The sequence below is a fragment of the Schistocerca gregaria genome, chromosome 2 (assembly GCF_023897955.1).
Source record: "Schistocerca gregaria isolate iqSchGreg1 chromosome 2, iqSchGreg1.2, whole genome shotgun sequence".
NCBI classification, from domain to species: Eukaryota; Metazoa; Arthropoda; class Insecta; order Orthoptera; family Acrididae; genus Schistocerca; species Schistocerca gregaria.
Genome location: NC_064921.1, coordinates 430,755,818 through 430,782,184, shown reverse-complemented (window position 1 = coordinate 430,782,184; position 26,367 = coordinate 430,755,818). Strand labels below are relative to the sequence as shown.

The following is a 26,367-nucleotide window of genomic DNA, read 5'->3' as shown; positions in this document are numbered from 1 at the left end:
AACTGTAGATAACATAGTATGAATCCGTTATTTCCTGACATGGTCAGTGTGAAGACAACTGATGTGCCGGGGTGAAAAAAAACATTGTCAGCAATATAACGCATGCTTCCACATGAAAGCAACTATAGGAAAAGTTCTGCATGTTACAAACCAATGAAACACATCATAAGCAAATCCTTTCTTCAAACATGTAAGAATGTCATACACACTGTACAATAACATTGTACCACTTAATAACAAGGTGTGTTATGTACCCAATGCAGAGCAGTAAACAGACTATTCACTGATCTGTGGTGTCTGCTCACTGCACATAACACATTTATTGTTATTAAGTGTACTGTGCACTTTGGATGACATTCTTATGTGTTTGAATAATAAAGGTTTTGCTTACATTTGTAATATATAAAACTTTTTCTGTGAAAACTTTCTTGCATAAGGATATGTGATACTGATATGTGTTTTCACCAAATCTTGTGATTAGACACTGCACTCATTTTACCAAATGATCTGAAGGTGGCTTATTGCTCTGCCAAGACTAATAATCAATGATTGTTAAAATATTGTGATCTGGACTATTCAAGGATTTTAGTCTGCCTTGATAGCTGAGTGGTCGGTGCGATGGAATGCCATGCTATGGGGCCTGGGTTTGATTCCCGGCTGGGTTGGAGATTTTCTCTGCTCAGGGATAGGGTGTTGTGCTGTCGTCATCATCATCGTCTCATCCCCATTAACGCACAAGTTGCCGAAGTGGCATCAACTAAAAAGACTTGCACCAGGTGACCAGTCTGCTCAATGGGAAGCCCTAGCCACACAACATTTCATTTCAAAGGATTTTATATAAAAAATGTGTAATGCATAATGAAATTACTTACTTCCAACTGATAGGCTGCCTGCACAACAAGCTACTCAAAAAGAATTAAATTGGTAGACGACTTCAATCACTGACACTTGTTCCACATTGATTGGTAACACAGTTCTGAACATGGTGCTACTATGAAGCGACAGAAACTGCAGTCAACATGTATGATCTTGGAGGATTCAAGGTTCTGACTGTTACTACACTTCAATATCTTTTTGTTACACTCTATTTGTTTGAGTAAAAATTTAACATCAAAAGGAGATGTGATACTGTATTATTAAAAGCACATAAAAAAACACTAATAAAATTTTGGGTTCACCCATATGTCCAGGAAAAAGTAAGCTGCAGGCTATTTGTGGCAGATAAGGAGCTGCAACAGCATTTCAAAATGCAAAATTTTCTATAAATACCTAAACAGTTGCAGTGATTTAGTACAGTTTATGTATCCACTTATAACCCAGTGTAATACAGAGTACACATTACAGCAGAGGAACTGACAGTCAGTCTGAGGTAAGGAAATGCTGATTTAATTTATGCGTACAGTAAATAAATACAACTTTACTTTTCCACACAAAGACAGTTCACAAGTGTTTCCACTTTTCCTTAGGTCCAGGCAAAAATATGAACTGATGCCTACAAACTAACAAGAAAAAAATAATTATGATATAAACAAATAACTGAATGCATCACTGTGAAGAACACAAAAACAGTTATGGTGTCTTCTGAACAGTATTGGTGCAATGAGTGGTAAACATATCTGAATTGAAAAATACATAAACCGTGGTTTAACATACTTCATTTACAAATCATACCATTCTATTTTGTTAATGGCACATTATGATGCTGTCACGAGGAATATTCCATGCTACAGTAACCAAACACTGAATAACACATAAATTACCATGGATAATAATGTACAATGATAATAATAGCCCCTTCCCATATTATTTTGTAGTCTATGAAGTACAGGGTGTTGATAATTGAACTTTCACAATTTGAGAGAGACCTCATGACAATGAGTGAGTGTATGACAATGAAACTTTGTGGAAATATTTGCGGGGACATGTGTAAAAGAAATAATGAAAAGAAAAATACCACTGAAACGAATACGTTTCAATTTCCACAGGAGAGGGCAACATTTGTTAATTATGCATGATGTTTATGTTCTATGTTACAAACACTGCTCAATGTGATGAGCATTTACATCCACGACAGCCTGGACTGGCACTATAGATGGCAACAGTAACTGCTTTAATAATTTGCGTTGCACTTGGCTGTCAGTCTCTCCCAGGAACAATTCCTAAATCACTAGTTAATTCGAATTTCCGAATCACATTCTTCAACCTCAGCGAGTATAGAGAACCTCTCCATATTCCTTTAATGTGTCGATAGTCTCAAAGAGCAACAGCACTATTGCTGTTAATTTGACAAAACAGATTTACAAGTAAAACCCTGCACACGTTGTTCAGACACATCTTGGATCTCTGCAGCTGTAATGCACACTGATGCTTGTGTTTCAGCCTCAACATCGCTTAATGGCCAAGTCACTATGCTAACACTACTAACAATGCAAGCCCTGCAGCACACATTCTGAACATCATTTCTATAAAGTTGGGTACCAATATAGTAAATAGTTTTCCATCTACACTGGCTCAAGTGCCGAAAATTTGATTACAACTACCTTGTATATGTAGTGTATTAAGCATATTTCTACAAAAGAATTATATTATCACCTCTATTCAATATTCTTTCTACAAGATGACAAAGACCTGCATCTTTCTTCTGGTGCCTGAAACACTTCATTTCTCCAGAGACCTTACTACAGAAGGGAGTAAGTTCTTTCATATAATCTACACAGATCCCAACTGAAACCCATTAAGCCCAGTGATCTTTTCTCTAATGAGGAATGTCTGTGGATCTTCAATTCTGCAACAACTCATTTGCCATGTTTAACATTAATCGCACTAATAATGAGATACATTTCCAAATAAATTACGGATAACATGAAAATAATGAAAATAAAATTAATCAAATAAAATAATTTTAATGAAATTTAGACAGGAAGAAAAAATGATTCAATGTAGAATGCAGTCCGAGAGGTTTGTTATTAAACACTTCTCCATTCTAATGCACTTCCTTTACAGGAACTACAATTACTAACCACCAGCAAACAAGTCGCCAACTTATTACAAAGTGGTTACTTAGGGTTTCTAACAGCACACTGGCAGCATTACACTGAATCACACAGAAGGTGACTTCCAAGTAACCTGTTATTGACTTGCATCACAAATGAGTTTCCTCTTAATAGCCGCGTATATGGATAGCCTTACTCAAACACACAGGTATGATTTCTTTTTCTTAGGTTATGACAGCATCCACAGCCACGGTAAACATCTTGAAAGAAATTAGTTTCCTGCATTGGCTGTTTCTTTATATCCATTTTATTTTGTATACTATGACATTTTGGCGGTGTAGCCATTTTCAAGCAAAATTTTTAAGCAGCCAATGCAGGAAAACAATTTCTTTCAAGATGTTACAAAGCCTAGTTTTTCTAAGAGCATAGGATGGAGACTGATGCTTGTGTAAGTCTACACATTGATGCACATAAATGTCTGTGCACCTATAAACATGTTGAGAGTCGTCCTCTGCAAATAGTTTCTAATATATGGAATTCCTTAAGTTGCTAAATTATGTGCTGAATTCACTAAATGCGGTACCACACTGCTGTTTCGACCCATAACATAACTTTGTTATGTTGTGTGACATCATTGTGGTGCAGTGTATTTGAAACTGATTGTATTCGCAGAGGGCATGTTGGACTTCGCAGTGGCACTCTCTAGTATATGATATTTATGTTTCTAAATTGATGGAAGTGCTGTTGGTGATTCACTGTACTTCTTGAATGCTGTTTGTGAGAATACTACTGGAAGAGTTTGTGTCAGTTGGTGAGTTATTTTGATGCTGGCAGTTATGAGTAATAGAGTAGTTTTCAGATTTAGAAATATAGGTTGGTGGTTTGCAGGACTTTTGTTTTGTATATTGGTATTCTGGTTGCTATGGGTCTATTTATCAATTGTCATTTTTTATTTGTAATTCATTGTTGCTATGCGAGTTTAGATACTGTCATTTGGAGGTAGTGAGTGGAACTGTGGATGCTACAAAATGGAGTGTGAACTGGAGAAATCTGAACACTTCCGATATATTCTTCTGCCTGAGCTAAATAGACAGGCAACAGCAGCGGCGGCAGCCAGAAACATTTGAGCCACATATGGAGATAATGCCATTGAACAGATCACGGAAAGAAAACAGTTTTATTGTTTTAAAGAGGATTGTTTTGACATTTGTGACTCTCCACTTTCAGGAAGACCTTCGGTGTTTGATAAAAATCATTTCAATGCATTAATCCACAATGAACCACATCAGTGTATTCGAGAACTGGCAAATGTGATGAACTGTGATCATTCTGCGATTGTACGACACTTGCATGCAATTGGGGAGACCTAAAAATCTGGTGCATGGATACTGCTCTGCATGTGCACATACGTGCCTCTCTGCTTGCTTGTCATAAACTGGCTTGTGAATGACACTATCGTTATCCTGTATAGTTACTAGTGACGAGAAATGGTGCGCTTATGCTAACATACGGCAGAGAGAGCTATGGTTGAGCCCAATCAAAGCAGCAACCCCCCATACAAAGGCCTGCACACATTCACAAAAGAAAATAAGCATCTGATGGAACAGCGATGGTGTGACTGAATACAAATTGCTTCCCTGAGTTGTAACCATCACTGCTGACATTTACTGCCAACAACTGAGGTGTCTTGCAGATACAGTTCAAGAACAATGACCAGGAAGACTGCGTGAAATGTTGCTACTTCATGACAAAGCCTGCACATTTTTTGTGAGACTGACAAAAAACACTATACAGGAGCCGTGTTTGGGGAGTCATAGCGCACTCACCATATTCATCTGATCTTGTGCCCTCTGATTTTCAAGACACTATTGAACAATCTTCAAGGAACTTCCTTTCCACATGTAAATGGTCTCAACCTTCAAGGAACTTCCTTTAAAATGGGCTCCAAACATGGCTCAACCAGTACTTCGCCACAAAACCATGTGATTTCTACAGCTGTGGAATCAAAAAGTTACCTCAGTGGTGGCAGACTTTCATAAATAATGAAGAAGAATACATTAGCCATCTGCGACCAAAGTCTCGTGTGTATCTGTTGCTTCTATTAAAATTATGGAAAAACACTACAAACTTATTCACCAACCCAATATTAGTGTGGTGTGTTCTTTACAGTTGGCAATTTAATTTTATGTTTCATTTTTCAGTAACTATGGATACGACAATGAAGTTCATGAGTAGGACCCTGAATGCTGCAATGAAGAAATGGAAGTTGATCAGAATTAAATTCCTACAGTTATTTGGTTTAAGGGTGATTATGTGAGGTGTTATGTTTGTGTAGAAGGTGTGAGACTGACCAAAGCTGCTGCATCTAGGACAAGGGGCCACAACATGGGCATGGGACAACGTATAGTTTTCTATCCAGAGAGGTTACTGGTTTGAAAAATTAGGGCTGGCCATTCGGAAGACGGTATTGATGAAGCAGTATTTGTGCTAGCATTGATTTTGAAGCTATGCCCCTCCGCCCAGCTTTGTGTAGGTTCAATGTATCATGGCCTTCATTGAATGAAATTCCTGTCAAGTTTTTTACTAGACTTTTTTATTGTGGTTTTCTTGATTTCTAAGGATTTTGTTTGCTTAATTTTTGCATTAGTATTTGCTTTAACACATCTTCATTATTAGGATTGTAATATATTTAGTTTATCCCTGCCCAAAACCCCATAATTTCCGCAGTTGTCCCATTGGTCACAAGCCATTTCTGTAATTAAATATTTTTCCATTTTATTTATGACTGCTCCCTTGTGTAATGGGCAATGTTATAATTGCCATATTGTATAATCTTAAACCACGGCTCTCTGCCATCTTGATGATGTCTTGGGTAAAAGCTGAAAGGTTGTGCTATAATCTTGTAATTTACCCAATGTGCATTACAGTTCGTAATGTTGATGGAATTACAAAAACAGTGATCAGACATTACAGAATTGTTATGTGTGATTACATTTTATGAGTGTAATAAGTGAACTGTAGAATATGATGTGGCAACAAATATAATATAGGGACAAAGGTAACCGAAAGAGAAGCATAAGAGAGAGGATATCCCATACAACCAAACCAACATTAATCCAAAATGACAAATTGGTGGTTAACAATAGAACTAAGTATCAGATAGCCTACAATCCTGCTTAGGTATCCATTATATGAACACACTGATTTCCTTTCTTTCCTCCTCCTTGCTACACATTTTAAATCTTATCAAAACATTTGCAAGTACTGCATCTGAAGCAAATAATGGGAAGATTAAAGATTAATACCTAGTATAACTGAAAAATGTTCCCATAACTTTCGTGACCACTGAAAAACAATTGATTAGCATAACAATCAGCAAACACTGCAAGTGCTACGTGAATCATAATGTGTTTAGATGAAGTTAATTTTTTTAATAATTTTAACTTTACTTTCTGAAGATACATCAGTGTCTGAAGTAATATCACCATCACAATGTCTTGGAAATAAAAATAAAAAATTCAGTTATGAAACTCAAAACTGTTTTACAAATTACAAACAATATAAAGAATATCCTGACCGAGAAACAACATAAAAATACCTACAAAGATATGAAGAATGTAGTAATTTTGCGCTGACAAGGAATACTTTAACAGTACAGTACAAGCTAGTTCATCTGACCCTCATTTATTATGATGTCAATTAATCTATGATGAACATTTTTCATTTGCAACTTACATTTTTCTTACCTAACAGCTTTTAAATGTGGTAGTGCATAGTTTATCAATATTACATTAAGAGTCAGTTATTTGTCTGAATTTTCATTTATGGCTGCCACCTGGAACTGTCTCAAGCACCACCCAAAACATCTCAGCAGGGAGAAAACTACTACTTGTTGTGTGTCTATCGCACAACTGGCAAGCAACAACTTTTACATCATGGCTGATGAGACCATTTCACCAATGTTTTCAAAAATAACAGGATGTTCAAATGTTGAGGCAGACAACTGGGAAACAGAGGACAGGGAGGAAGTAATGACAACACAAAAGGAGCAGATGACATGCAAATACTATGCATCTGCTCACTCTTATCATGGTGGAGTGTCAGTTTGATACCACTACAACTGAACTAACAAACAATTCTATTATCATGCTGCTGAAAAATGTCATACTATACTTGTTTGAAGCAAAAGACATTGCGTCAAGCCTCAGTAAAAGAAGGGGATACTGTTGTTATATCTCAATATGTTGTAAGTAATTTTGTTACTGTACAAGATTCTCCTTCTTTCAAAATATTCTCCGATTTGATTTATCGTATCACTTCTGGTCCCAGATAAACGAGGTTGTACTGTGTACTTCAGACATGCACACACCCGAAGGTCACTCTGAAGCTAATGACAAATAGTTTTCTGAAAGATATCACACTAAATTTACCTCCCTGGGGAATTTATGAAAATTTTAACTCACCTGAAAGGGCGCTCGCCCGTATGACCGCGATGGTGCCGGACGAGGTTGCACGAGTCGGAGAAGCCCTTGCCGCACTGCGGGCAGCTGTAGGGCCATTCACCAGTGCTCAGTCAGCTAGCTGTCCTCCCTCAAGAACCCACTCAAACTAATGCAACACACACACACACTCTAAAAAAAAAAAAAACTTAACAGTACAACTCACCTGTAAGGCCGCTCTCCTGTGTGACTGCGATGGTGACGAGCGAGGTTGTAGGAATCTGAGAATCCTTTGCCACACTGTGGGCAAGTATAAGGCCAGTCTCCAGAATGGATGCGCCTGTGTTTAGTCAGTTTGCTCCCTTCTGTGAAGGCCTTGCCACACTCTGGACAAGAGTATGGCCTCTCACCAGTGTGGATTCTCTGATGGGTAGTCAAGCTGTACACTTTTGTGAAGGACTTCCCACACACATTGCAAGGGTGAATCCTTTTGGCTGCCAATGCACGAGCATCTGAACTCAGTTTTGCAGGTGTCACTTTATTCACTACACTTGGATTATTGAAAGGTTCCTTACTCACTGCACCGTGAGACTGAGAAAAAATTCCACTAGATAACGTCCTCTCTATTATCCTATCATATTCCTCCTTATACTGCATGTATGGTGGAACCATAGTTGGTGTCCCAGAGTAAAAATATGTATATGGTTCACTCATTATACTTCTCATGTCTTGAGCGTTGTATGGAAACTTCTGTGTTCGGTCACTGCTACCTTCTCTTCCTGAGTTAGACACTGACCTGCTGGGCAATTGAGATGAAACAATATAAATTCAAATTAAATATTTTAAAATTTACACAATTATTAGAGCACCCTTAATCGTTAGTTTTACACACTTTAAATTTGAAAAAAATTCAATCTCATTAATATTCTCAATAGTTAAAAAACAGTATTAATTATTTAATTTCATATAGAACAGGAGGGAATATAATTCAGGTCATGAAGGCTGTCAATAAGAACAACATCTGCAAAAGTTCAGAGTATATGAAGGTAAATTGGACCTCAATTATTGCAAAAAGCCTGCCTGTTTTTGCAAAACATAGATGCTTGTCAGACTCATTGCACAACCATAATTCAGCATATCTGCGCTGTAATCAGTGAGTTTGTATTTTTGTAACACATAATGATTACCAGTTTAACAAAAATGAAATAATATCACCCTCACCAACGTGGCACTGAAGGAGAGGGGGAATGAGATGTTTGTGTGTGTGTGGGCAAAATTGCTAGAGAAAGAGCAGTAATTTGAAATCTAGTGTAGCCTCTGTACAGCAATAAGCATCTACATTTGATGCATCAATCAGGTTGTTGCCTTTTCATGCTGTTTATTGATTATTGATTTGTTTAGTTAGCGTTTTATTTCATTAACTTTATATTGTCATCCCCATATACTGTGGAATCCGAGCATATAATTTCAACTGGTGTATGGAATATCACTACATAATTATCTTCATTCACATGTTCCTTTTGTTAAGGGCACTAAAATACAACATCTATGCTGTAACTGTCCCCTTCATACACATTTGAGATCATTATAACCACACATATAACACAAGAAATAAAAGTAATTTTATATTATCCACACTTAGGATTTGTAGTCTCTGAAATAATGGGCAACAAGACTCTTGTTTGCTGTGCAGTATAAATGTATATGACAATTTTCTTTTGCAGTATCAGTATTTGAGATACACTTCTTGGACTTCCCAAGAAAATTACATAATATCTAATAACAGATTCAAAATAACTACAATGTGCAATTTTTTGTCTGCTCAAGTACGTGGAATCTGCTGGTATTCACATAGCAAATGTGAAACCACATAGTTTATTTGATAGGAAGGCTCTCCCTGAAACTCTGTACAACCTCTGGTTCTTTTAGTTTATCCATGTCCTATCTACTTAAATTCCCACCTTTTTGCAGTTTCTTCAGTTTTAATCTACAGGTCATAACCAATAGATTGTGGTCAGAGTCCACATCTGCCCCTGGAAATGTCTTACAATTTAAAACCTGGTTCCTAAATCTTTGTCTTACCATTATATAATCTATCTGATACCTTTTAGTATCTCCAGACAGGCTTCTTCCACGTATACAACCTTCTTTTATGAGTCTTGAACCAAGTGTTACCTATGATTAAGTTGTGCTCTGTGCAAAATTCCACCAGGCGGCTTCCTCTTTCATTTCTTTGCCCCAGTCCATATTCACCTACTACGTTTTCTTTCTCTCTTTTCCTACTACTGAATTCCAGTCACCCATGACTATTAAATTTTCGTCTCCCTTCAGTATCTGAATAATTTCTTTTATTTCATCATACATTTCTTCAATTTCTTCATCATCTGGAGAGCTAGTAGGCATATAGACTTGTACTACTGTCGTAGGCGTGGGCATGCGTTCACTGTGCTGTTTGTAGTAGTTTACCAACATTCCTATTGTTTTGTTCATTATTAAACCTACTCCTGCATTACCCCTATTTGATTTTGTATTTATAACCCTGTATTCACCTGACCAAAAGTCTTGTTCCTCCTGCCACCGAACTTCATTAATTCCTACTATATCCAACTTAAACCTATCCATTTCCCTTTTTAAATTTTCTAACCTACCTGTCCGATTAAGGGATCTGACACTCCACGCTCCGATCCGTAGAACGCCAGTTTTCTTTCTCCTGATAATGTCGCCCTCCTGAGTAGTCCCCACCCGGAGATCCGAATGGGGGACTATTTTACCTCCGGAATATTTTACCCAAAAGGACGCCATCATCATTTGCAAAAAGTAGCAAAACATGCATCAGACAGAAGAAAGCTACTAGGCCCTTATTGTTTCCACCTGGAGAATGCTTTTTTCTAAAAGAGAAAATGTGATGTAGGTGGTGAGACAGGGATAACAGGTGGCCTTGTTACATTCAATTTCGGAAATGCCTTATAAAAGGAAGAAACTTTACCGCAGGCAGACTGAGCAGGGTAGAAGTAGCCAGACGCCAGTGACATGAACAGCCATGTTTCTTTGCTGCACATAGAAAAATTTTACTCTTTAGGCTAACACCTGCACAAAATATTGGAGGAACACATTTATTAATATTTCTGTGTAAAAGGTCATCTGTGGTAATTACTGGTTACAAGAATTACCAAGCTCAATTATGGGTTTGCAGTGGTTGCAAAACTTTGTTTCAAGTGTGCTGAATAAGTGTAGGCTAGATGACACCACTCTCATATTGTTTTAACCAGGGGCGTGAAAAATTTGCACAACTGTTCTGGCATTACAATCATCAACTGAACTACAATTAATATAGCAAGCTGTGACCTTCCTTGCTGTCATTAATGTAAAGGAGAGCCAGACTACTCCAACCTGTTCTGTGATCAAGTGAACTTTGTTCAATATATTGTCATTTATACCTACACAGTGTTTCTGTTTCATTTCAAATATCCATTTCAGTTTTCTTACTTCTTATGTTCTAATGTAACAATGATAAATGTACCAGCAGCTACAACATTGTCTTAAATGCTTTTGAGGAGGTCACTTTGCTAGATCACTTGAGTAAAATTCATCTGCATAAAGACATTTCCTAAAAGTTTCAAGAGCATATATTGTTTATTTAAATGATACATATTAACTTTAACTGAACTGTGGAAAGCCCTAAAACTACTGAAAAAAGTGAAAACTACTGAAAAAAGTGAATAAATATCTTCTCAGTTTCATTCTTGTTCTTGTACTTTAAAATAAAAGCTTTAATTTGAGGAGGAATTTTTCGAGATGAGTTTAACCAAAATTCCTGTTCCAGTAGTGGATGCAGTCACTATGTTTAGTGGCTGCTTCGGAAGTTCGACAGGCAAATTAAATTTCAGTTAAAATCAAACAATGGAAAATCTAGGGCAGAATAATGACAATATTATGAAAAGGAAAGATTGATACTCACCATATAGCAGAGATGTTGAGTTGTACACAGGCACACTAAAACGATACTAACATGTAAGATTTTGGCCAGAAGGCCTTCTTTCAACACACACACACACACACACACACACACACACACACACACACACACACACACACACAATGACGCTAACACAGCTCACACACATATGACCACTGCCTCTGGCTGCCTTGGCCAGAATGTGGAAAACTCCATATGGTGGCAGAAACAATCTGGGTGGTGGCTGGCAGTAGCTGGGGCGGGCAGGGGGAGGTGGAGCTCAGTATAGGTGATGGACGGAGAAGTACTGTTTGTGGGAGCATACAGAGACAAAGTGGAGAGAAGGTAGAGAAGTTAGGTGCAGTCAGGAGGTTAGACAGAAGAGAAGGGGGAGGCAGAAATGGAGTGTAGTAGAAAGACTGGGGTGTGCTCAGGGAATAAAATGCTGCAGACTGGAGACATGGAGTGGGGTAGTTGGGTGCAGGACGACTAGGGAAGGCTGAGGCCGGGAGGGTTATGGGAAGAAAGGATATATTGCAGGAAGCGTTTCCAACTGCGAAATTCAGAAAAGACGGTGTTGATAAGAAGGATCCAGATGGCACAGACTGCGAAGCATTCATTAAAATGAAGACTTGTGTTCGGCAGTGTGCTCATCAACTGGGTGATCCAGCTGTATTATTACCACAGTTTGTTGATGGCCATTCATGCAGACAGACTGTTTGTTGGTTGTCATGCCCACATAGTTCAAAGCACAGTGGTTGCAGCATAGTTTGTAGATCACACGACTAGTTTCACAGATAGCCCTGCTTTTATGAGACATGTGACACTTGTGACCAGACTGCAGAAAGCAGTGGAGGCAGGAGGTACGAGGCCTGTCTTTTATCTAGATCTATTACAGGGATATGAGCCAAGAGGCAAGGGGTTGGGGGGAAGGTTTAGTAGGGATGGATTAGGATATTGTGTACATTCAGTGGGCAATGGAATACCACTGTGGGAGGGGTGGGGAGGATAGTGGGCTAGACATTCTTCAGGGCACAATGCGTACTAGTCGAAACCCTGGTGGAGAATGTGATTCAGCTGCTCCAGTCGTGGGAGGTACTGAATCATGAGGGAATGTCCCTCTGTTGCTGGACAATGGGACTTTATAGGTGATGACGTAAGGGCAGGAGATCTGTTTCTGTACAGGGCGAGGAGGGTAGTTATGGTCTGTGAAGGTCTCAGTGAGACCCCTGGTACGTTTCGAGAGGGACTGCTCATTACTACAGCTGTGAGGGCCACAGATGGATAGGCTGAATGGGAGGGGCTTCCTGGTGGTTGGCAACTGTCGAAGTGAAGGTATTGCTAGTGGTTGGTATGTTTGATATGTAGCCATCTTTGAGATGGAGATCAACATCGAAAAAGAGGCTTACTGAGTTGAGGAGAACGGGGTGAAGAAAATGGGACAGAAGGTGTTGAGGATCTGGAGGAATGTGGATAGGGTGTCCTCACCCTCAATCCACATCAAGAAGAGGTCATCAATGAATCTGTACCAGGTCGGGGGTTTTGGATTCTGGGTGGTTAGGAATTATTTCTCTAGAAGCCCATGAACAGTTTGGCCTAGGATGGTGCCTTGCAGATGCCTATTGCCATACCCCATATTTGTTTGTCGGTGACGCCTTCAAGGGAGAAGTAATTTGTGGGTGAGATTGTAGTTGGTAATGGTGACTAGGAAGGGAGTTGTAGATTTGGAATCCCTAAGGTGTTGGGAAAGGTATTGTACCATAGCGTCTAGGCCAAGGGCATTAGGGATGTTAGGCCCGTTTCACACTGGGACACTGGTGACGGTCACCATCGTCTCTCACCGACAGAGATACATTCGTTTGAACTGGAGCATTCACACTGGGACACTACACTGCCTCACCCAGCCACTGTGACGCAGCAGTGACTTATCTTCGCCACTAAGAGGTGGTCACTGTGCTCACAGCAGTCATCACTGGACATGCATTAGTTTGAATTGGAGTGTTTGCACTGGGACACAGATCACAGAGACAGCGCTGCAGATTTGCCAACCGACAGGCGGTCATTTCTGAGACAGTGGCGCGAAACACTCATTGTACATTATACTGTACACACTGTAGCCATAAGTTTGGATTTGATTAACATGGGAGATTTTATGAGTGAAGCAGAAAGTCGTACTGCTATTTGGGATGTGAAAAGTGATGACTATAGCAACAAAGTGATGAAAACAAATGCGTGGCAAGAAATTATAACGAAGTTTGTGTCTGATTGCAATGAGAAGAGCATGGTTGAGAAAAACAAAATTGGTAAGCTGTATGTTCTTTGTTCAAATTTAGTACCTTATTCTTTGGACCATAAAACTAGCAAAATTTAGTTGCTACCCGTGTACGAGTCCATTTCACTAACTTATCAGTTGGCAATACCTGTGGTGTTAGAGACCAGTGATCCAGGAGTGTTCACCACAGTCACTGGTGACCATCACTGGCAACCGTCACCAGTGTCCCAGTGTGAAACGGGTCTTAGGGTAAAGGGAGGTGGCATCGATAGTGACAAGCAACACACCATATGGTGAAGGAACAGGAGCTGTGAAGAATCTGTGGAGGAAATGGTTGGTATCTTTTATATAGGATGGTAGGTCTTTTTACTTTCCTCTTTCTCCACATTCCCATTTAACATCCCGACTGCAACTAGCTGCCCTACACTCTCTCGACCTTTTCCCTGTCAGCTCCCACAACAACACTACACTGTCCACCACCAGTACCCCGCTCCCCCTCCCACCCCATCTAGCCCCACAAACCACATTGCTTCCCCCACCATACACGACTGCTCGCAGTCTGGCTCCGGCAGCCCAAGGCAGTGGTCATGTGTGTGTGAGAACTGCATTTTTTTTTTTTTTTTTTTTTTTTTTTTTTTTTGCCTGTACGCAACTCTATGTCTCTGCTACACGGTGAGCAGCAATCTTTCCTTTCATAACAACAAATTTCATGTAGGGAAACATGGGGTCAAGATTAGTTAAAGCGTGCACTGTAGTTAAGTATAGCATTCACTGCACAAATATTATTAATGGTTGGGTTTGCAGTTAGACTTTTAGATGTTATATCAGACAGACAAAGCCATAGCACGGTCGCTCTGCTTCACAGATGTGAAGTGATTTTCAAAAAAATTATCATAAAGAGAACACTACATCTAAGTACTGGTAAGAGGGTTATAGGGTCTTATAACTGGCCACTAGAAACAAAGCTCACATATCCAACAACATCAATACAAGATGACATATACTTGCTAGCCCATTACATATCCAATTCTTACTGTGAAGATGTAAACAATTCTGTCATTTTTCCTCTTGTTTTGTCATTATGTTTTGATAAGTTCTGGCTCAGAGCTAGCAACACAACAACCTAACGGGAAGTTCTCTGTTTGCATTTGCACCGAGCCTCTTTACTTGACAACACAGACTCCTGTTATGTCTTGATTCATGTGAAAAGTACACCAATGTTACATGAAAGGTACACCAACATTACATAATCAACAGGCAACTTATGTCTAGAAAGGAAGACAAACACATAGGGGATAAATTCCATTACAAAAATGGAATTCTTAAACACTCGATACATGTTTACAGGCCTGTAAATAGGACTAAGCATGAAAAGAAATGGAAGACATCACCAGCATGCTATTGGGCGGACAATTCATGGCAGCTGCCTCAGTTCACTTCACACCACCAGCAAAGTTCAGTTATCTGACTACAGGTTAAAGTAGGAGGAATGCCACTGGCACTGCTCAGAATGCCTGATTGTGTGAAGCATAAAGATATCATACGTTACAAACTTTTGAAAGTAGCTTACTAAAGTTAACAGTTCAAAGCACAAGAAGAAATGGTAAAGAAGCAGAGGCAAGACAAACAAAAATAATGAAATAAACTTCAAAACTGTCAGAGAAATGTTACAGCCAATAGCAGAGAAAATAGTAGCAGTGCCACAGAGAGAAGATGGAGATAACAAAGGTAAAATTTTATTTTATTTTTAACTTAGTCTACTGGAAGAGCTCATGGCTAAACTTCTTTTAAAAAGCTTTGCACAAGTTGCAGGCTGGCAGATTTGTTACTGTACATGGGATGTGATTCAACCACTTCGTGACAGAAGCAAATCAGTAGTCAAAGATAGTGTGACCATGAATGGAAAAGGCAAAGACAATTTCATCTGCCAGAAAGATTACATAACTTCATGGAAGTGGAACATCCATACTATTTATGAGATTCACCAACAATTGACTTCTATTTGGTCCTACATCCAAATAAATCTTTTGGGAAAAATATTTTGATTCCAGTGAACACGCTGTGGTAGCTGTGACTCCATATAATGGAACATTGCATAGTGGGCATAATTCATTTCAGAATCTTGCTCTTAGTGCGAAACACTCATTAAGCGAAACAATTTATCCCATATAAATAATGTAAAATAAAGAATACTACTATTCTGCATTTTGTAAAGAGCACAATTTAATATTTCTGAACCTTCAAAACAAGCTGTTTATATTTAGACTTTAAATCTTATTAAGAACTGACTGTATACTTGCGTCATTTTTCGCAAATAGTACATCATTATAGTCAACTGCATCATCTGAAACAAGTCTGAGGTTGCTATTGATATAATCTGTCAGATAATTAATACAGAACGTCAATGGCAAAGTATCCCCATGCACTCTGTGGGGCATTTCGGAATTAATTTTTACAGCTGTTAATGACTTTCCACTCAAGATAACATGCTGTGTCCTCCCTACCAAGAAATCCTCAACTCTATCACAAATTTTGTTTGCTGTGACACTTTAATTGTATTATGCTTTTCTGTAACTGTGCAAGAACTTCGTACCATCCAGAGCTACTTTCCAACACGTCTTTCTATCAACCAGTCATCTGAAGTGACTATTTCATCAGTATGTTATGTGGAAAATAAGATACAAAATACACTTACAGATTTTTTTAAATGAGGTCTATATGCATTTCCCTGTGTTACCACAGTCATTCTTCATTATTAATTGAAGAAACTACTGAACAAAGACAATTTGATCTTCTTTCTGGGTGCTTCCATAAAATCAAAAGAGCATGTTGTAATTTATATGTGACTTACAAACGAAAACAGTAAAACTTATCATGGTAGGGGTTCACAGTCATGTTGCATTTTTTTTTTTTAAAGTACACCATAGTTGCTGTTGACTGTAGAAATTATTTATTTCACAATTGCAATTTCAGTCTATGGGCCATTTTCTCCGAACTGCAAAAGATTTTTGCTTAAGTATATGTCGGAGGATTTTAAGTCTGATACTCTAAAGCAAAATCTTATGAAGTACAATTCGAAAATTGCTCAAAGGCCAAGGCAAAAAGTCACACACACACACACACACACACAGTAATAAGTTCATACTAAGGTGTAATGAAGTTTGTAGCAAATGATGTGCTTTTGATTATATATTACTTACTGTATACAACTTAAGAGTAACTGAGCTAAAAAGCTACTTAAGAAAAATATATTCATGTCCCAAATATTAAATAAAAATATGATTCATCAGACCTTCCTTCAACTTAAAGCAAGAGAATCAAGTGTTTGGTAGTGGTCACTGAAATACAGATACACTATTAGTTAGGGGTAGAGGCTGTTACCAATTCCTAACTTGGTATCTGTTGTTTGGTAACCCATTTAAACCAAAGCTGAAGATGCAGTTCATTGGCTAATGCTGTATATTATGTTTTCCAACATCGTAGAGGTAAAAGTATCAAAAATATGCTTTATCCCTAGTTTTTTCAAGTTTCACAAAAACACTACTTTAGAAATTTACCTTTCTCTAGAATGAGCAAAGCTGCTTTCCTTCTGCTCATTATCAGTTTGGTTTTGCTTATGGCATAATGGCTGCAACTGATCCTGCTGCTGCGGTTGTACTGCTTCCTGAAATAACAAAATACAAAGTACATAAACATATGATAAAGGTTTTTGAACTAATTGTCTTGAATGAATGCTGGTCTGGGTTTGTTGAATGGTGCCTTGCTCAGGAATAAGCAATGAGTCAAATACTGTCAGCACCATAGCATCATTCACTGCACAATACAATGTCGATGTTACATGAAAGAATGTGATGACTTGTTCAGAATAGTGCATGTTGCGTTTTGAAAACAGTACATATAGAGATGCAAAGGTGTGACAATTTTTGAATGGGTCTTGAATTCTTGGAAAATACATGGTCCTACCAACAAGAATTGCAAACAAGTGTCACAAAAAGAAACACTTTTGTTCTCTATCCCATTGATCCTGACTAACATCCAACATGTTTAACACTGGTCTGGAAACAGGAACACACTTTTTTTTTTTTTTTTTTTTTTTTTTTTTTTTTTTTTTTTTTTTTTTTAAAGATAAGTCCATAAGTCCCTGGTCTTGTACTGGCGAAACAATGGAACAAGAACAAGATTACCACCGACTTCAGATGCAAAACGAGCTGGAATAAGGAAATATTATCGTACAACTGCGAGCGGTGATAAAATACAAGTTCACTGTTGTGCCAAGAATAAAAATAAGTTAACAAGTAACAATGGAGAAGTAATAAAGCTGCACCCAAAATAGCAAGTTTGTTTACTTTTATGAAAATCCCAATTTTTTGAAGAGATTTTTGTGGGATATTCTTGAATTAAGGACATATATAATTCTTATATCATGTTTCTGTGTTCTGAAAATACTATCTTGGAACATTAATTTCCCCAGAAAATGACGTGATAACTCATTAGTAAATGGAAATATGCAGAGTAAGCTACTTTCATCATTTTTTAAATTGCCTGTGGTAACAATCATGCCTTCTGCAAATATAGCTGAACCAAGGCACTTCACTTCATTAATTCTCAGTAGTGAATTTTCCAACTGAACTTGTGATCTATCTGTAGTTCCAAAAAATTAAAACATCCTACTTCTTGAATTTCATTGTTTGAGGTAATTATTTTTATGGCTAGTTTAGTGCTACGATATGTACGTAATGAATCTTGAAATACAATAATAATCCACTTGCCTTGAACCTGCTGTTGATGTTTTCGAATATTAGGAGCCTGGTACTATTTTTATTCACAAACTTCTATGATCTGCAAAACATACAAAATTTGCCTAGTCTGAAACTACAAGTGGAAGATCATATTTGTGTCAGAAACAACAGCACCCCAAATCAAACACCATGGTACACCATATCTGAGTGCCTCAAATTCTGAGAGCATATCATTAGGTGATTGACATGGAAGGGACACACGTTGTTTTATGTCATTCTTATAAGATAAAAACCACAAACATGTTGTGCCTACTATACTGTAACATTTTAACTTTTGTATTAGGACATCATGGTCAACACAAACAAAAGCCTTAGCCATGATGCAAAATATTCCTAATGGTAGTAATTTTTTTTATTTATTGATTCTATAAGAGGCATTCGAAAAGAAAAGAACCAGAGGCATAATTACAGAAACCAGTACCTGTATCACAGAAGTACTGACACTGGTTGTTGGGATACTTGTCCCACTGCGACACAAGGTGGTGAATGACTGTCTCATAAAACTCCGGGGGCTGCGATGTTAACCAGTTCCGCACATATAGCTGGACGTCGTCGTCCAAGGTGAATTGTTTGCCCCTCAGAGCCTTTTTAAGGGGACCAAAAATGGCATAATCACAGGGAGAGAGGTCCGGACTATACGAAAAGTAGCCAAGAACCTCCAATTTGAATTTCTACAGAAGTGTGTTGGCTGTATGAGGCTTTGCATTGTCGAGGTGATGACACCATGACTCTTCTCCAGCTACCACTCACGCCAGGAACACATTCCCTTCCCGAGTATAGCATTCCAGGTGAGCAAATTGGGCACACTCTTTGTGCATGTGCAGTCATTCATTCATGATGGTGTGAACTCTTCCGATGCTCAATCTGACCACGGCAGCTAGGGCTTTCACTGTCACTTGGCAGTCCTGGGTAACGAGTGCATTCTCCAGCTGGACGATGTCATCGGTAATGCAGTGTGGTGCTCCAGACCATGCATCATCGGCTAACAACACCCGTCCTTCCCTGAAGCCCTTGTGCTATGCCTTGACCCTTGCAAGGGACATGCAGTCTTTGTCGTACACTTGTGACATTTGTCGATTAATGTCCATTCTTCCTATTCCTTCCGCTGCCAGAAAATGAACAATACCTCTTCACTCTTCTTTTGACGCCTCCATGTCATTGTTTGCAATGCAATTGGCAGTGCTGGATGATTGATGCATGCTGCTGCTAACTCTGTCTAGTCATGTGATGTGCACATGTGCCTCTAGCAAAGGGCTGTGAAGTTCCATGCTCTGGTCAGAACCACACCTCATTACACACACCAAGATATTGCCCTCCTGTCACCGGTTTACACATTCCAGACTCCGGCTCTTTATTTATTTTTTTAATGCCCCTTATATCACCTGTTGAGTTAACAGTCCTTTTTCGAATCCAAACTGTTTTTGACAAAGTATGTTTCCTCGGAGTCTTTCACAGCGCATAATATAATCTTCCCTGTTTTCAAGGTGTGTCAATTCAAATAAAACACACATGATTTCTACAGTTACTTCAGTCATCATCATGAGTAAAACCCACTGACTGCTTGGGTATGGTTTTCCACTTATACAGACACAACTGCAGCCTCTAGCACCAATCACAGAGGGCCAAAACTAACCTGCATGAAAGGCAAGTTGAGCAGCTTATGGCAACTCTGGCTCACCTCAGGACCGAGTGTCATCAAGTGGCACCAGGGGTTGGCACCAAATTTGAAACTGCAGCTCCCATCTTCCTAAAAACATCAAACATCTGTCTGATTTCTTTGGATATCCAAAGCCCGCCCGCACTTCCACCTAAGTGTGTACCCCTGGTCCATTTTAAAATTTTTGTTGTTTATTCTATATCTCGGCTAATTCCTTTTTAATGGAATCCCAATATGTTGATGCTCGAACCAAGACTATCATATCTTAAAACTGTATTTTGTGTCCACTGTCCAGGCAATCCTCTGCTATGGCCAATTTGTCACGCTCCCTTTATTTAATACATTGTTTGTGCTCTGTACAACACTGCAACAGTGAGACCTATATAGAACTGTTGCATTCGCAAGGGACATAACACACACAGGACACACGAAGAGCAATGTTGTCTTTAAAAGGGCACAGAATAACTCATTTCTTGGGAGGCAGGCTGGAACACTGGTCTCGGTTCATGTCACTGCAGCACACATTATAATTAGCTGCTTCTTCCCCACGGTATGGAAGGAAAGCAGCTGCCAATTCACAAGGCATCCTTCACACTGGTATTTGAAAGTGTTATTGTCTCCCTTGCTACAACCATCCTCTCTTAACACATGTCTCAATTGTTACAATTCCGATTGTAAGTGGTTGTCATCCAAAGTAATCTTCGCTCTGTGTACTAGTGTGTTTCAGACCACCTTCTTGTGTACCTGATGGTGAAACCTATCAGTGTTCAAGTACTGGTCAGTGTGTGTTGGCTTCCTGTACACTGAATTATCCAGCTGGCCTCCTGCCTTCCTCTCAACTAAAACATCCGCCAATGGTGGCTTGTCACCCTTCTCCACCTCAACAGTAAATTTAATGTTGGGGACAGACAGCATTCATGTAATTGACAAACAAGATAATAACAGGAAGGTGTCATCAATGTACCTTACAAACCAAGGAGGACACAACACCACCAATTTCAAAGCCTTCTCCTTAAAGCGCTCCATGAAGTAGTTCGCAACTGCCTGAGACAGTGGTGATCTCATCGCTGTGCCCTCTGTCATTTCATAATATTTGAAGCGATACAACAAGTAATTTGAGTAAATGTTCTGCAAATACCTCAAAATGCCCACACCACTCACCAGATATCAACATATGTAATTTCTTCCTGTGCAGTTTGAAAACAGGAAAAATTACATCTGTTTACACATCCAACAATGCTGCCAGGTATAAGTAGGTGCTTTTTTGTGTGTGTGTGTGTGTGTGTGTGTGTGTGTGTGTGTGTGTGTGTGAGAGAGAGAGAGAGAGAGAGAGAGAGAGAGAGAGAGAGAGAGAGAGAGGGGGGGGGGGGGGGGCACATGCACACATGTGTTGTAATATAAATGGATCTTGCATTAAACACACACAAAGTTGGCCTAAGAACTTTCCTTCTATGACACTGTCATAAGACCACATATTTACAGTCCATGTTGCTGAAGATGTAGCCTTAGGAAAATGATCAGTAATTTGTAATCATTCAATACTAAATCAGTTTTCTGGTCACAGACAATTTCATTTACATTTTTTACTATACAATTAGCTATAAAGAACTTTTATCAGACATTTGGCATTAATTGTCAAGCAAACCTTTATTTCTAATAAATCCAGAACATACCTTTTCTTTCTTTGGAGCATCAGTGGACTGAAGCCTCGTAAGGCCACTAGTTGACAAACAACCCTACAACAGAAACAAAGCTTTTTGAATTGCATTCCATGTGTGGGATGAGGAAAAAATAACACTACATGCAGTTGCAAGGTCATCATATCAGTGTGTGTATGTAAAAGAAAATGTAATTACATACAGCAAGTATTTACAAACATTCTTATCATATAATACCACAAAGAGAGAAAAATATGTTACATGGAACACTTCAGGCATTAAAAACTAGTACCAGATTTGTTACAATTTAAGTTATTTAAAATACAAGGCAGTTAATTTAGCTACCATTAAGTTGATTTATCTTTAAACAAGTAAAACGTTCAAGGAAAACATTTTTACAAATACTGATAATTTAGAAGCTACATCCATGGTGGCAATCTTGACAAGAGTATTGTACCAGGAGTAAATGTAGCTGCAAATAGTTTTAATTTCATGCTTATTTTACAGGTCAAGTCTGCACAAAAAATTAATAGTTTTCGACCTGCACTAGGTACTCCACACTTATCTTCTGCAGGAATGCCACTTTTCACGAATGCTGGGCAGAATAAAGCTGAGCACCCACAGCGACTAATTAGGTAGCCAAACAACCAACTGGGACTATCCAGAGGCTGCCTGCAAATGGCACACTTTTGACTTCAATCATGAAATAATGAATACAGGCACATGCCAGTTTTCAATATTTATCAGAGTTGACAAGAAAGTAATAGCAGCAGTTTAAATGGACAATGAGATGTCAGTGTATTTATACTGTTTGTGCATGCCACTGCTGGGGTGTGGAAAATTGAATGCAACTGTTGACATGAATGATCACAAAATGAAAAGTGTGGTATTTGAGCCGATCTAAAGAAATATTAATCAAAGCATTGTATACCAAAATTCATAAGATGAAGAAGTTTGTGGCTATGACACACTACTGCATATTTAAGCAGCAAGGTTGTTCAGTGTGTGTTGTACCTGGTACATAAAACTCCCAATTTGACTCACCGTGCTCACACGTACAAGGCAGATGGGTAGGTGGTGAAAATGAGTTGTTTGCTGCTAATGAATCATCCCTTCCCTGTCACGAAGTTACCCCTCAAGGTAGAGCTGTCCTGTCAAATTGCATAGCAAACCATGAAAAATGTGAGCAAAACTGTAGAAAACTATAGCTCGTTCATATTACTGAAGTACAACAGTGCACTGGTGTACAGTAGCTGGTTTGCACTTTGACAGATATTGTAATGATGAACATGTACGCTGCTTATTATTTCTGGTGTTTATTAAACGTGAAAGGGTACTGACATACAAAAACTCTTATTCAGGTGAATAAATGATTTCTCCAAGCAGCAATGCAACCAAACATATTCCAACATAAATTTAATAAAATGGTGGTGATGCCTGTAGTGTTGTACAACTATGAAACAGCATTTCTGTATCATGCCTTATTTGCAATTAAAACTGTCACCCACCTACTGCTTTTTTTTTTTATACACACCGTGACTACACTGCAAATGAAGCAGTGCGATTTTGATCTCTTGCCAGGGATGAAAGAAACCCCTCAACTCCTCTATTCTGGTTTACGCTCCTAAAAACACTTATCAGCCAGAACACTATGAACACCTGCCTAATAGCCAGTATGTCCACCATTTCAGTAATAGTTGTCAATGTCGTGGTGGTAACATTGGCACCTGAGTGGGTTGTTGGCTGCAGAGGCCCATCGTTACGAGTGTTCAGTGCATTGTGTTTTCTGACACATTTGTACTCTGCACGGCATTAAAGTCTGATGTTAGTTCCATCACAGGCTGCCGACTACCCTGTTTTTCAGTCTGCCTGGACTACAATGTCCAATACCTGGGATGTGGTTTCACCACGTATTGAAGAGACACACCACAGCACTCCTCGAACACCCAACAAGATGTGCAGTTTCCCAAATGCTTGTGCCAGGGGCCTTCAGTCAAAATCAGGCATATCGCGCACCTTAGCCAGCTATGCAAGGACAGCATGCTCACTGATACTACAAGCACTGTGCGTGTGCCTGACTAGCTAGTAAGTCGGTGGTCATAATGGTCTGGCTGATCAGTGTATGTGTAATATGGAGTGTATCAGATGACAGAGAGAGAGAGAGAGAGAGAGAGAGAGAGAGAGAGAGAGAGAGAGAGAGAGTGTGTGTGTGTGTGTGTGTGTGTGTGTGTGTGTGTGTGTGTGTGTGTGTGTGCATCGTAGTTAATTTGCCACTACTTTCTGTACTACCCTCGCAAAAAGAAGAGTGCACACAAAACATGCGTAATCTCCTAGCAAGTGTCACAAAACATTTCGCAAAAAGTAAGAGCCTAGACCAAGAGCAGAGCCATTACATGTTTAGCAGAGGATCATTGACAGTGCTTACCATTACATGTGATGGAAATGCAAGGAACATGTCAACAATTGGTTAAAAGTAGGCAATGAGAGTGCAGTGTGTTGAAGTGCTTCATGGTGAAGAGTAGATGCAATTGCAAAAAATAGTTATAGTAAAGTCTATATAAAGGCTGAATGCACAGTTTGTGTGTGTGTGTGTGTGAAGGGGCGGGGGGGGGGGGGGGGGGGGTGGTGGCGGTGGCTTGGGGGAGATCACATTAACAAAATTGTCAAAATAGTAAAACTAAATTTGTGTCATATGATATAGAGCTGAAATGACGATGCAAACTAATGTGAGATGTATAGAACTCATGATCACTGACTATCTTCTGAATAATTAATATTTTGGCTCATATATATGGCTTCCTGTCATGCCCCATTGATGGCTTTGCCAGCTAACTGGGCTATCAGCTGCCAACCTAATCCAGACTTCTGATCTTCGAAAACCAGTCTATCAACACAATCTTCATTCCAAGCAGAAATAAAAACGTAAAAGTTTTGGTGGTAGAATTTTATGCTAATCATGAAAAACCTGTAAAGAAGGCTGGTTGCTGTATTTTAATTTTAGTTACTTGAAATACACTGCCTCTCACTGACTACCAAAAACTCTTCTCTCATTTGCTACACAAAACTGACACATTACAAACATATGTTCCTTTAAGAAAAAGTACAATGGCTCGCACCAACCTTGATCTAGACTTCAAGCACAGAAATGACTTACACAGACATTCAACTATATTTGTTAATAACATCTTGTGCAAAAACAGTTAATCACACACAAAAGGTTGAGAAACAAACAGCGTTACAGTTGGTCTATAATGGAGGCAGACGTGTTATAAATATCTGTAATTTATGACAAATTGTAATCTTGAGACACAAACATCTAACCAGTTAATAGCTACATTATGTTTATACAGGGCGTATGTAAAGTCTGGGAACACTTTCAATTATTTATTGCACAAGAACCAAACATTGTACAGATATCATACATATGTCATTTTGAAGAGAATCCCTGAAAGTTCTCACTCATACATACCACAACAGCGTAGTTTGGTAATCTAGTGATAGTCAGCACTAGTTGCAAACATGGCGAGTTCAGGTGCGGAGCAAGCTTTCTGGAATTCGACAAAAAACACCAGATCTCACTCCGTGTAACTTCCTTCTGTGGGAACATATTAAAGATCTGGTGTATGCACTGCCTCTACCATGTGATGAAGCAAAGCTCCACGAGAAAATATGAGAATTGAGTGCCACAGTCAATGATGCCATGCTGGGACATGTATGGTTAGGATTTGATTACCGTATTGACATCTGCCGGATCACTCATGGTTCACATATCGAATGTTTGTAAAAAACACTTTTCTAGTTTCTCTTCAAAATGCAATACATATGACATCTGTACAATGTTTAGTTCTTGTGCAATACATAACTGAAAGTGTTGCCGGACTTTATCTACACTCTGCATATATTCAGTCTGATCTTTGTATTAAATTTTATATAAAAAAGCATTATATTCTTAATGTAAAATACATTAAACAGAAAAAATAACACTTACAAACTCCTCTTTGATGCCATATGAATCTGCTAAGTTCTGAAGTGTTTCATCAGCTGAAGATTTCTGCAAAATAAAAGAAGAATATACTGTGATGTCTCAAGTTTTCTCGACACAATTGATTAATAATATGCTTAAGAGTGCTCTGCCGAGTTGTTGTTTCCATTTTACACAAGATATTTTGACAACTGACCCAGCTGACTTCAGGTGTTGCAAGTTTTACTGTTATGAGTACTTCCTGGACTCCAACAGCAGAACTCACAGTACCTGAAGAAGACAGTTGGGTCAGTCATCGAACTATTGGGCATAAAATGGAAACCACAACTCGGCACAGCACCCAGAAGCACAGCAGAGCACCCAGAAGCAAACTATTAATTGAAAAATTTGTCATGTCTCTCAATCTTTCATTACACATATAGTACACAAAAAATTCCAACATAAAAAGCAACTGGAATGTACAGAGGCTAATTAGCCACTGAAAGAATGTGCAGAGTCTGCTACATGCAGAATAAAAAAAAAAAAAACAGTACCCACACAAGAAAAAATAGTTCGGCAATTGAGGTGGATATATATATAACATGTGGAATGTTGTGGATATCCAAAAGAGAG

General features: G+C 38.8%; 1 protein-coding gene across 7 annotated transcripts in view; it reads right to left on the bottom strand.

The window, feature by feature from the left end:
• Nucleotides 1-26,367, bottom strand: part of LOC126324512 (zinc finger protein 345-like) — an 85,476-nt gene that overhangs the window by 37,007 nt on the left and 22,102 nt on the right. For 2 of the 7 annotated variants that reach the window (XM_049995035.1, XM_049995021.1), the window contains exons 3-7: nt 25,762-25,824; nt 21,789-21,851; nt 17,217-17,323; nt 7,659-8,231; nt 7,457-7,540 (exon numbers count right to left, since the gene is read on the bottom strand). In XM_049995035.1, coding sequence (XP_049850992.1) covers nt 7,457-7,540; nt 7,659-8,231; nt 17,217-17,323; nt 21,789-21,851; nt 25,762-25,824 — 890 coding nt within the window. The remainder of the gene's footprint in view (nt 1-7,456; nt 7,541-7,658; nt 8,232-17,216; nt 17,324-21,788; nt 21,852-25,761; nt 25,825-26,367) is intronic. The other 5 variants (XM_049995067.1, XM_049995053.1, XM_049995045.1 and 2 more) reach the window with 3 other exon arrangements.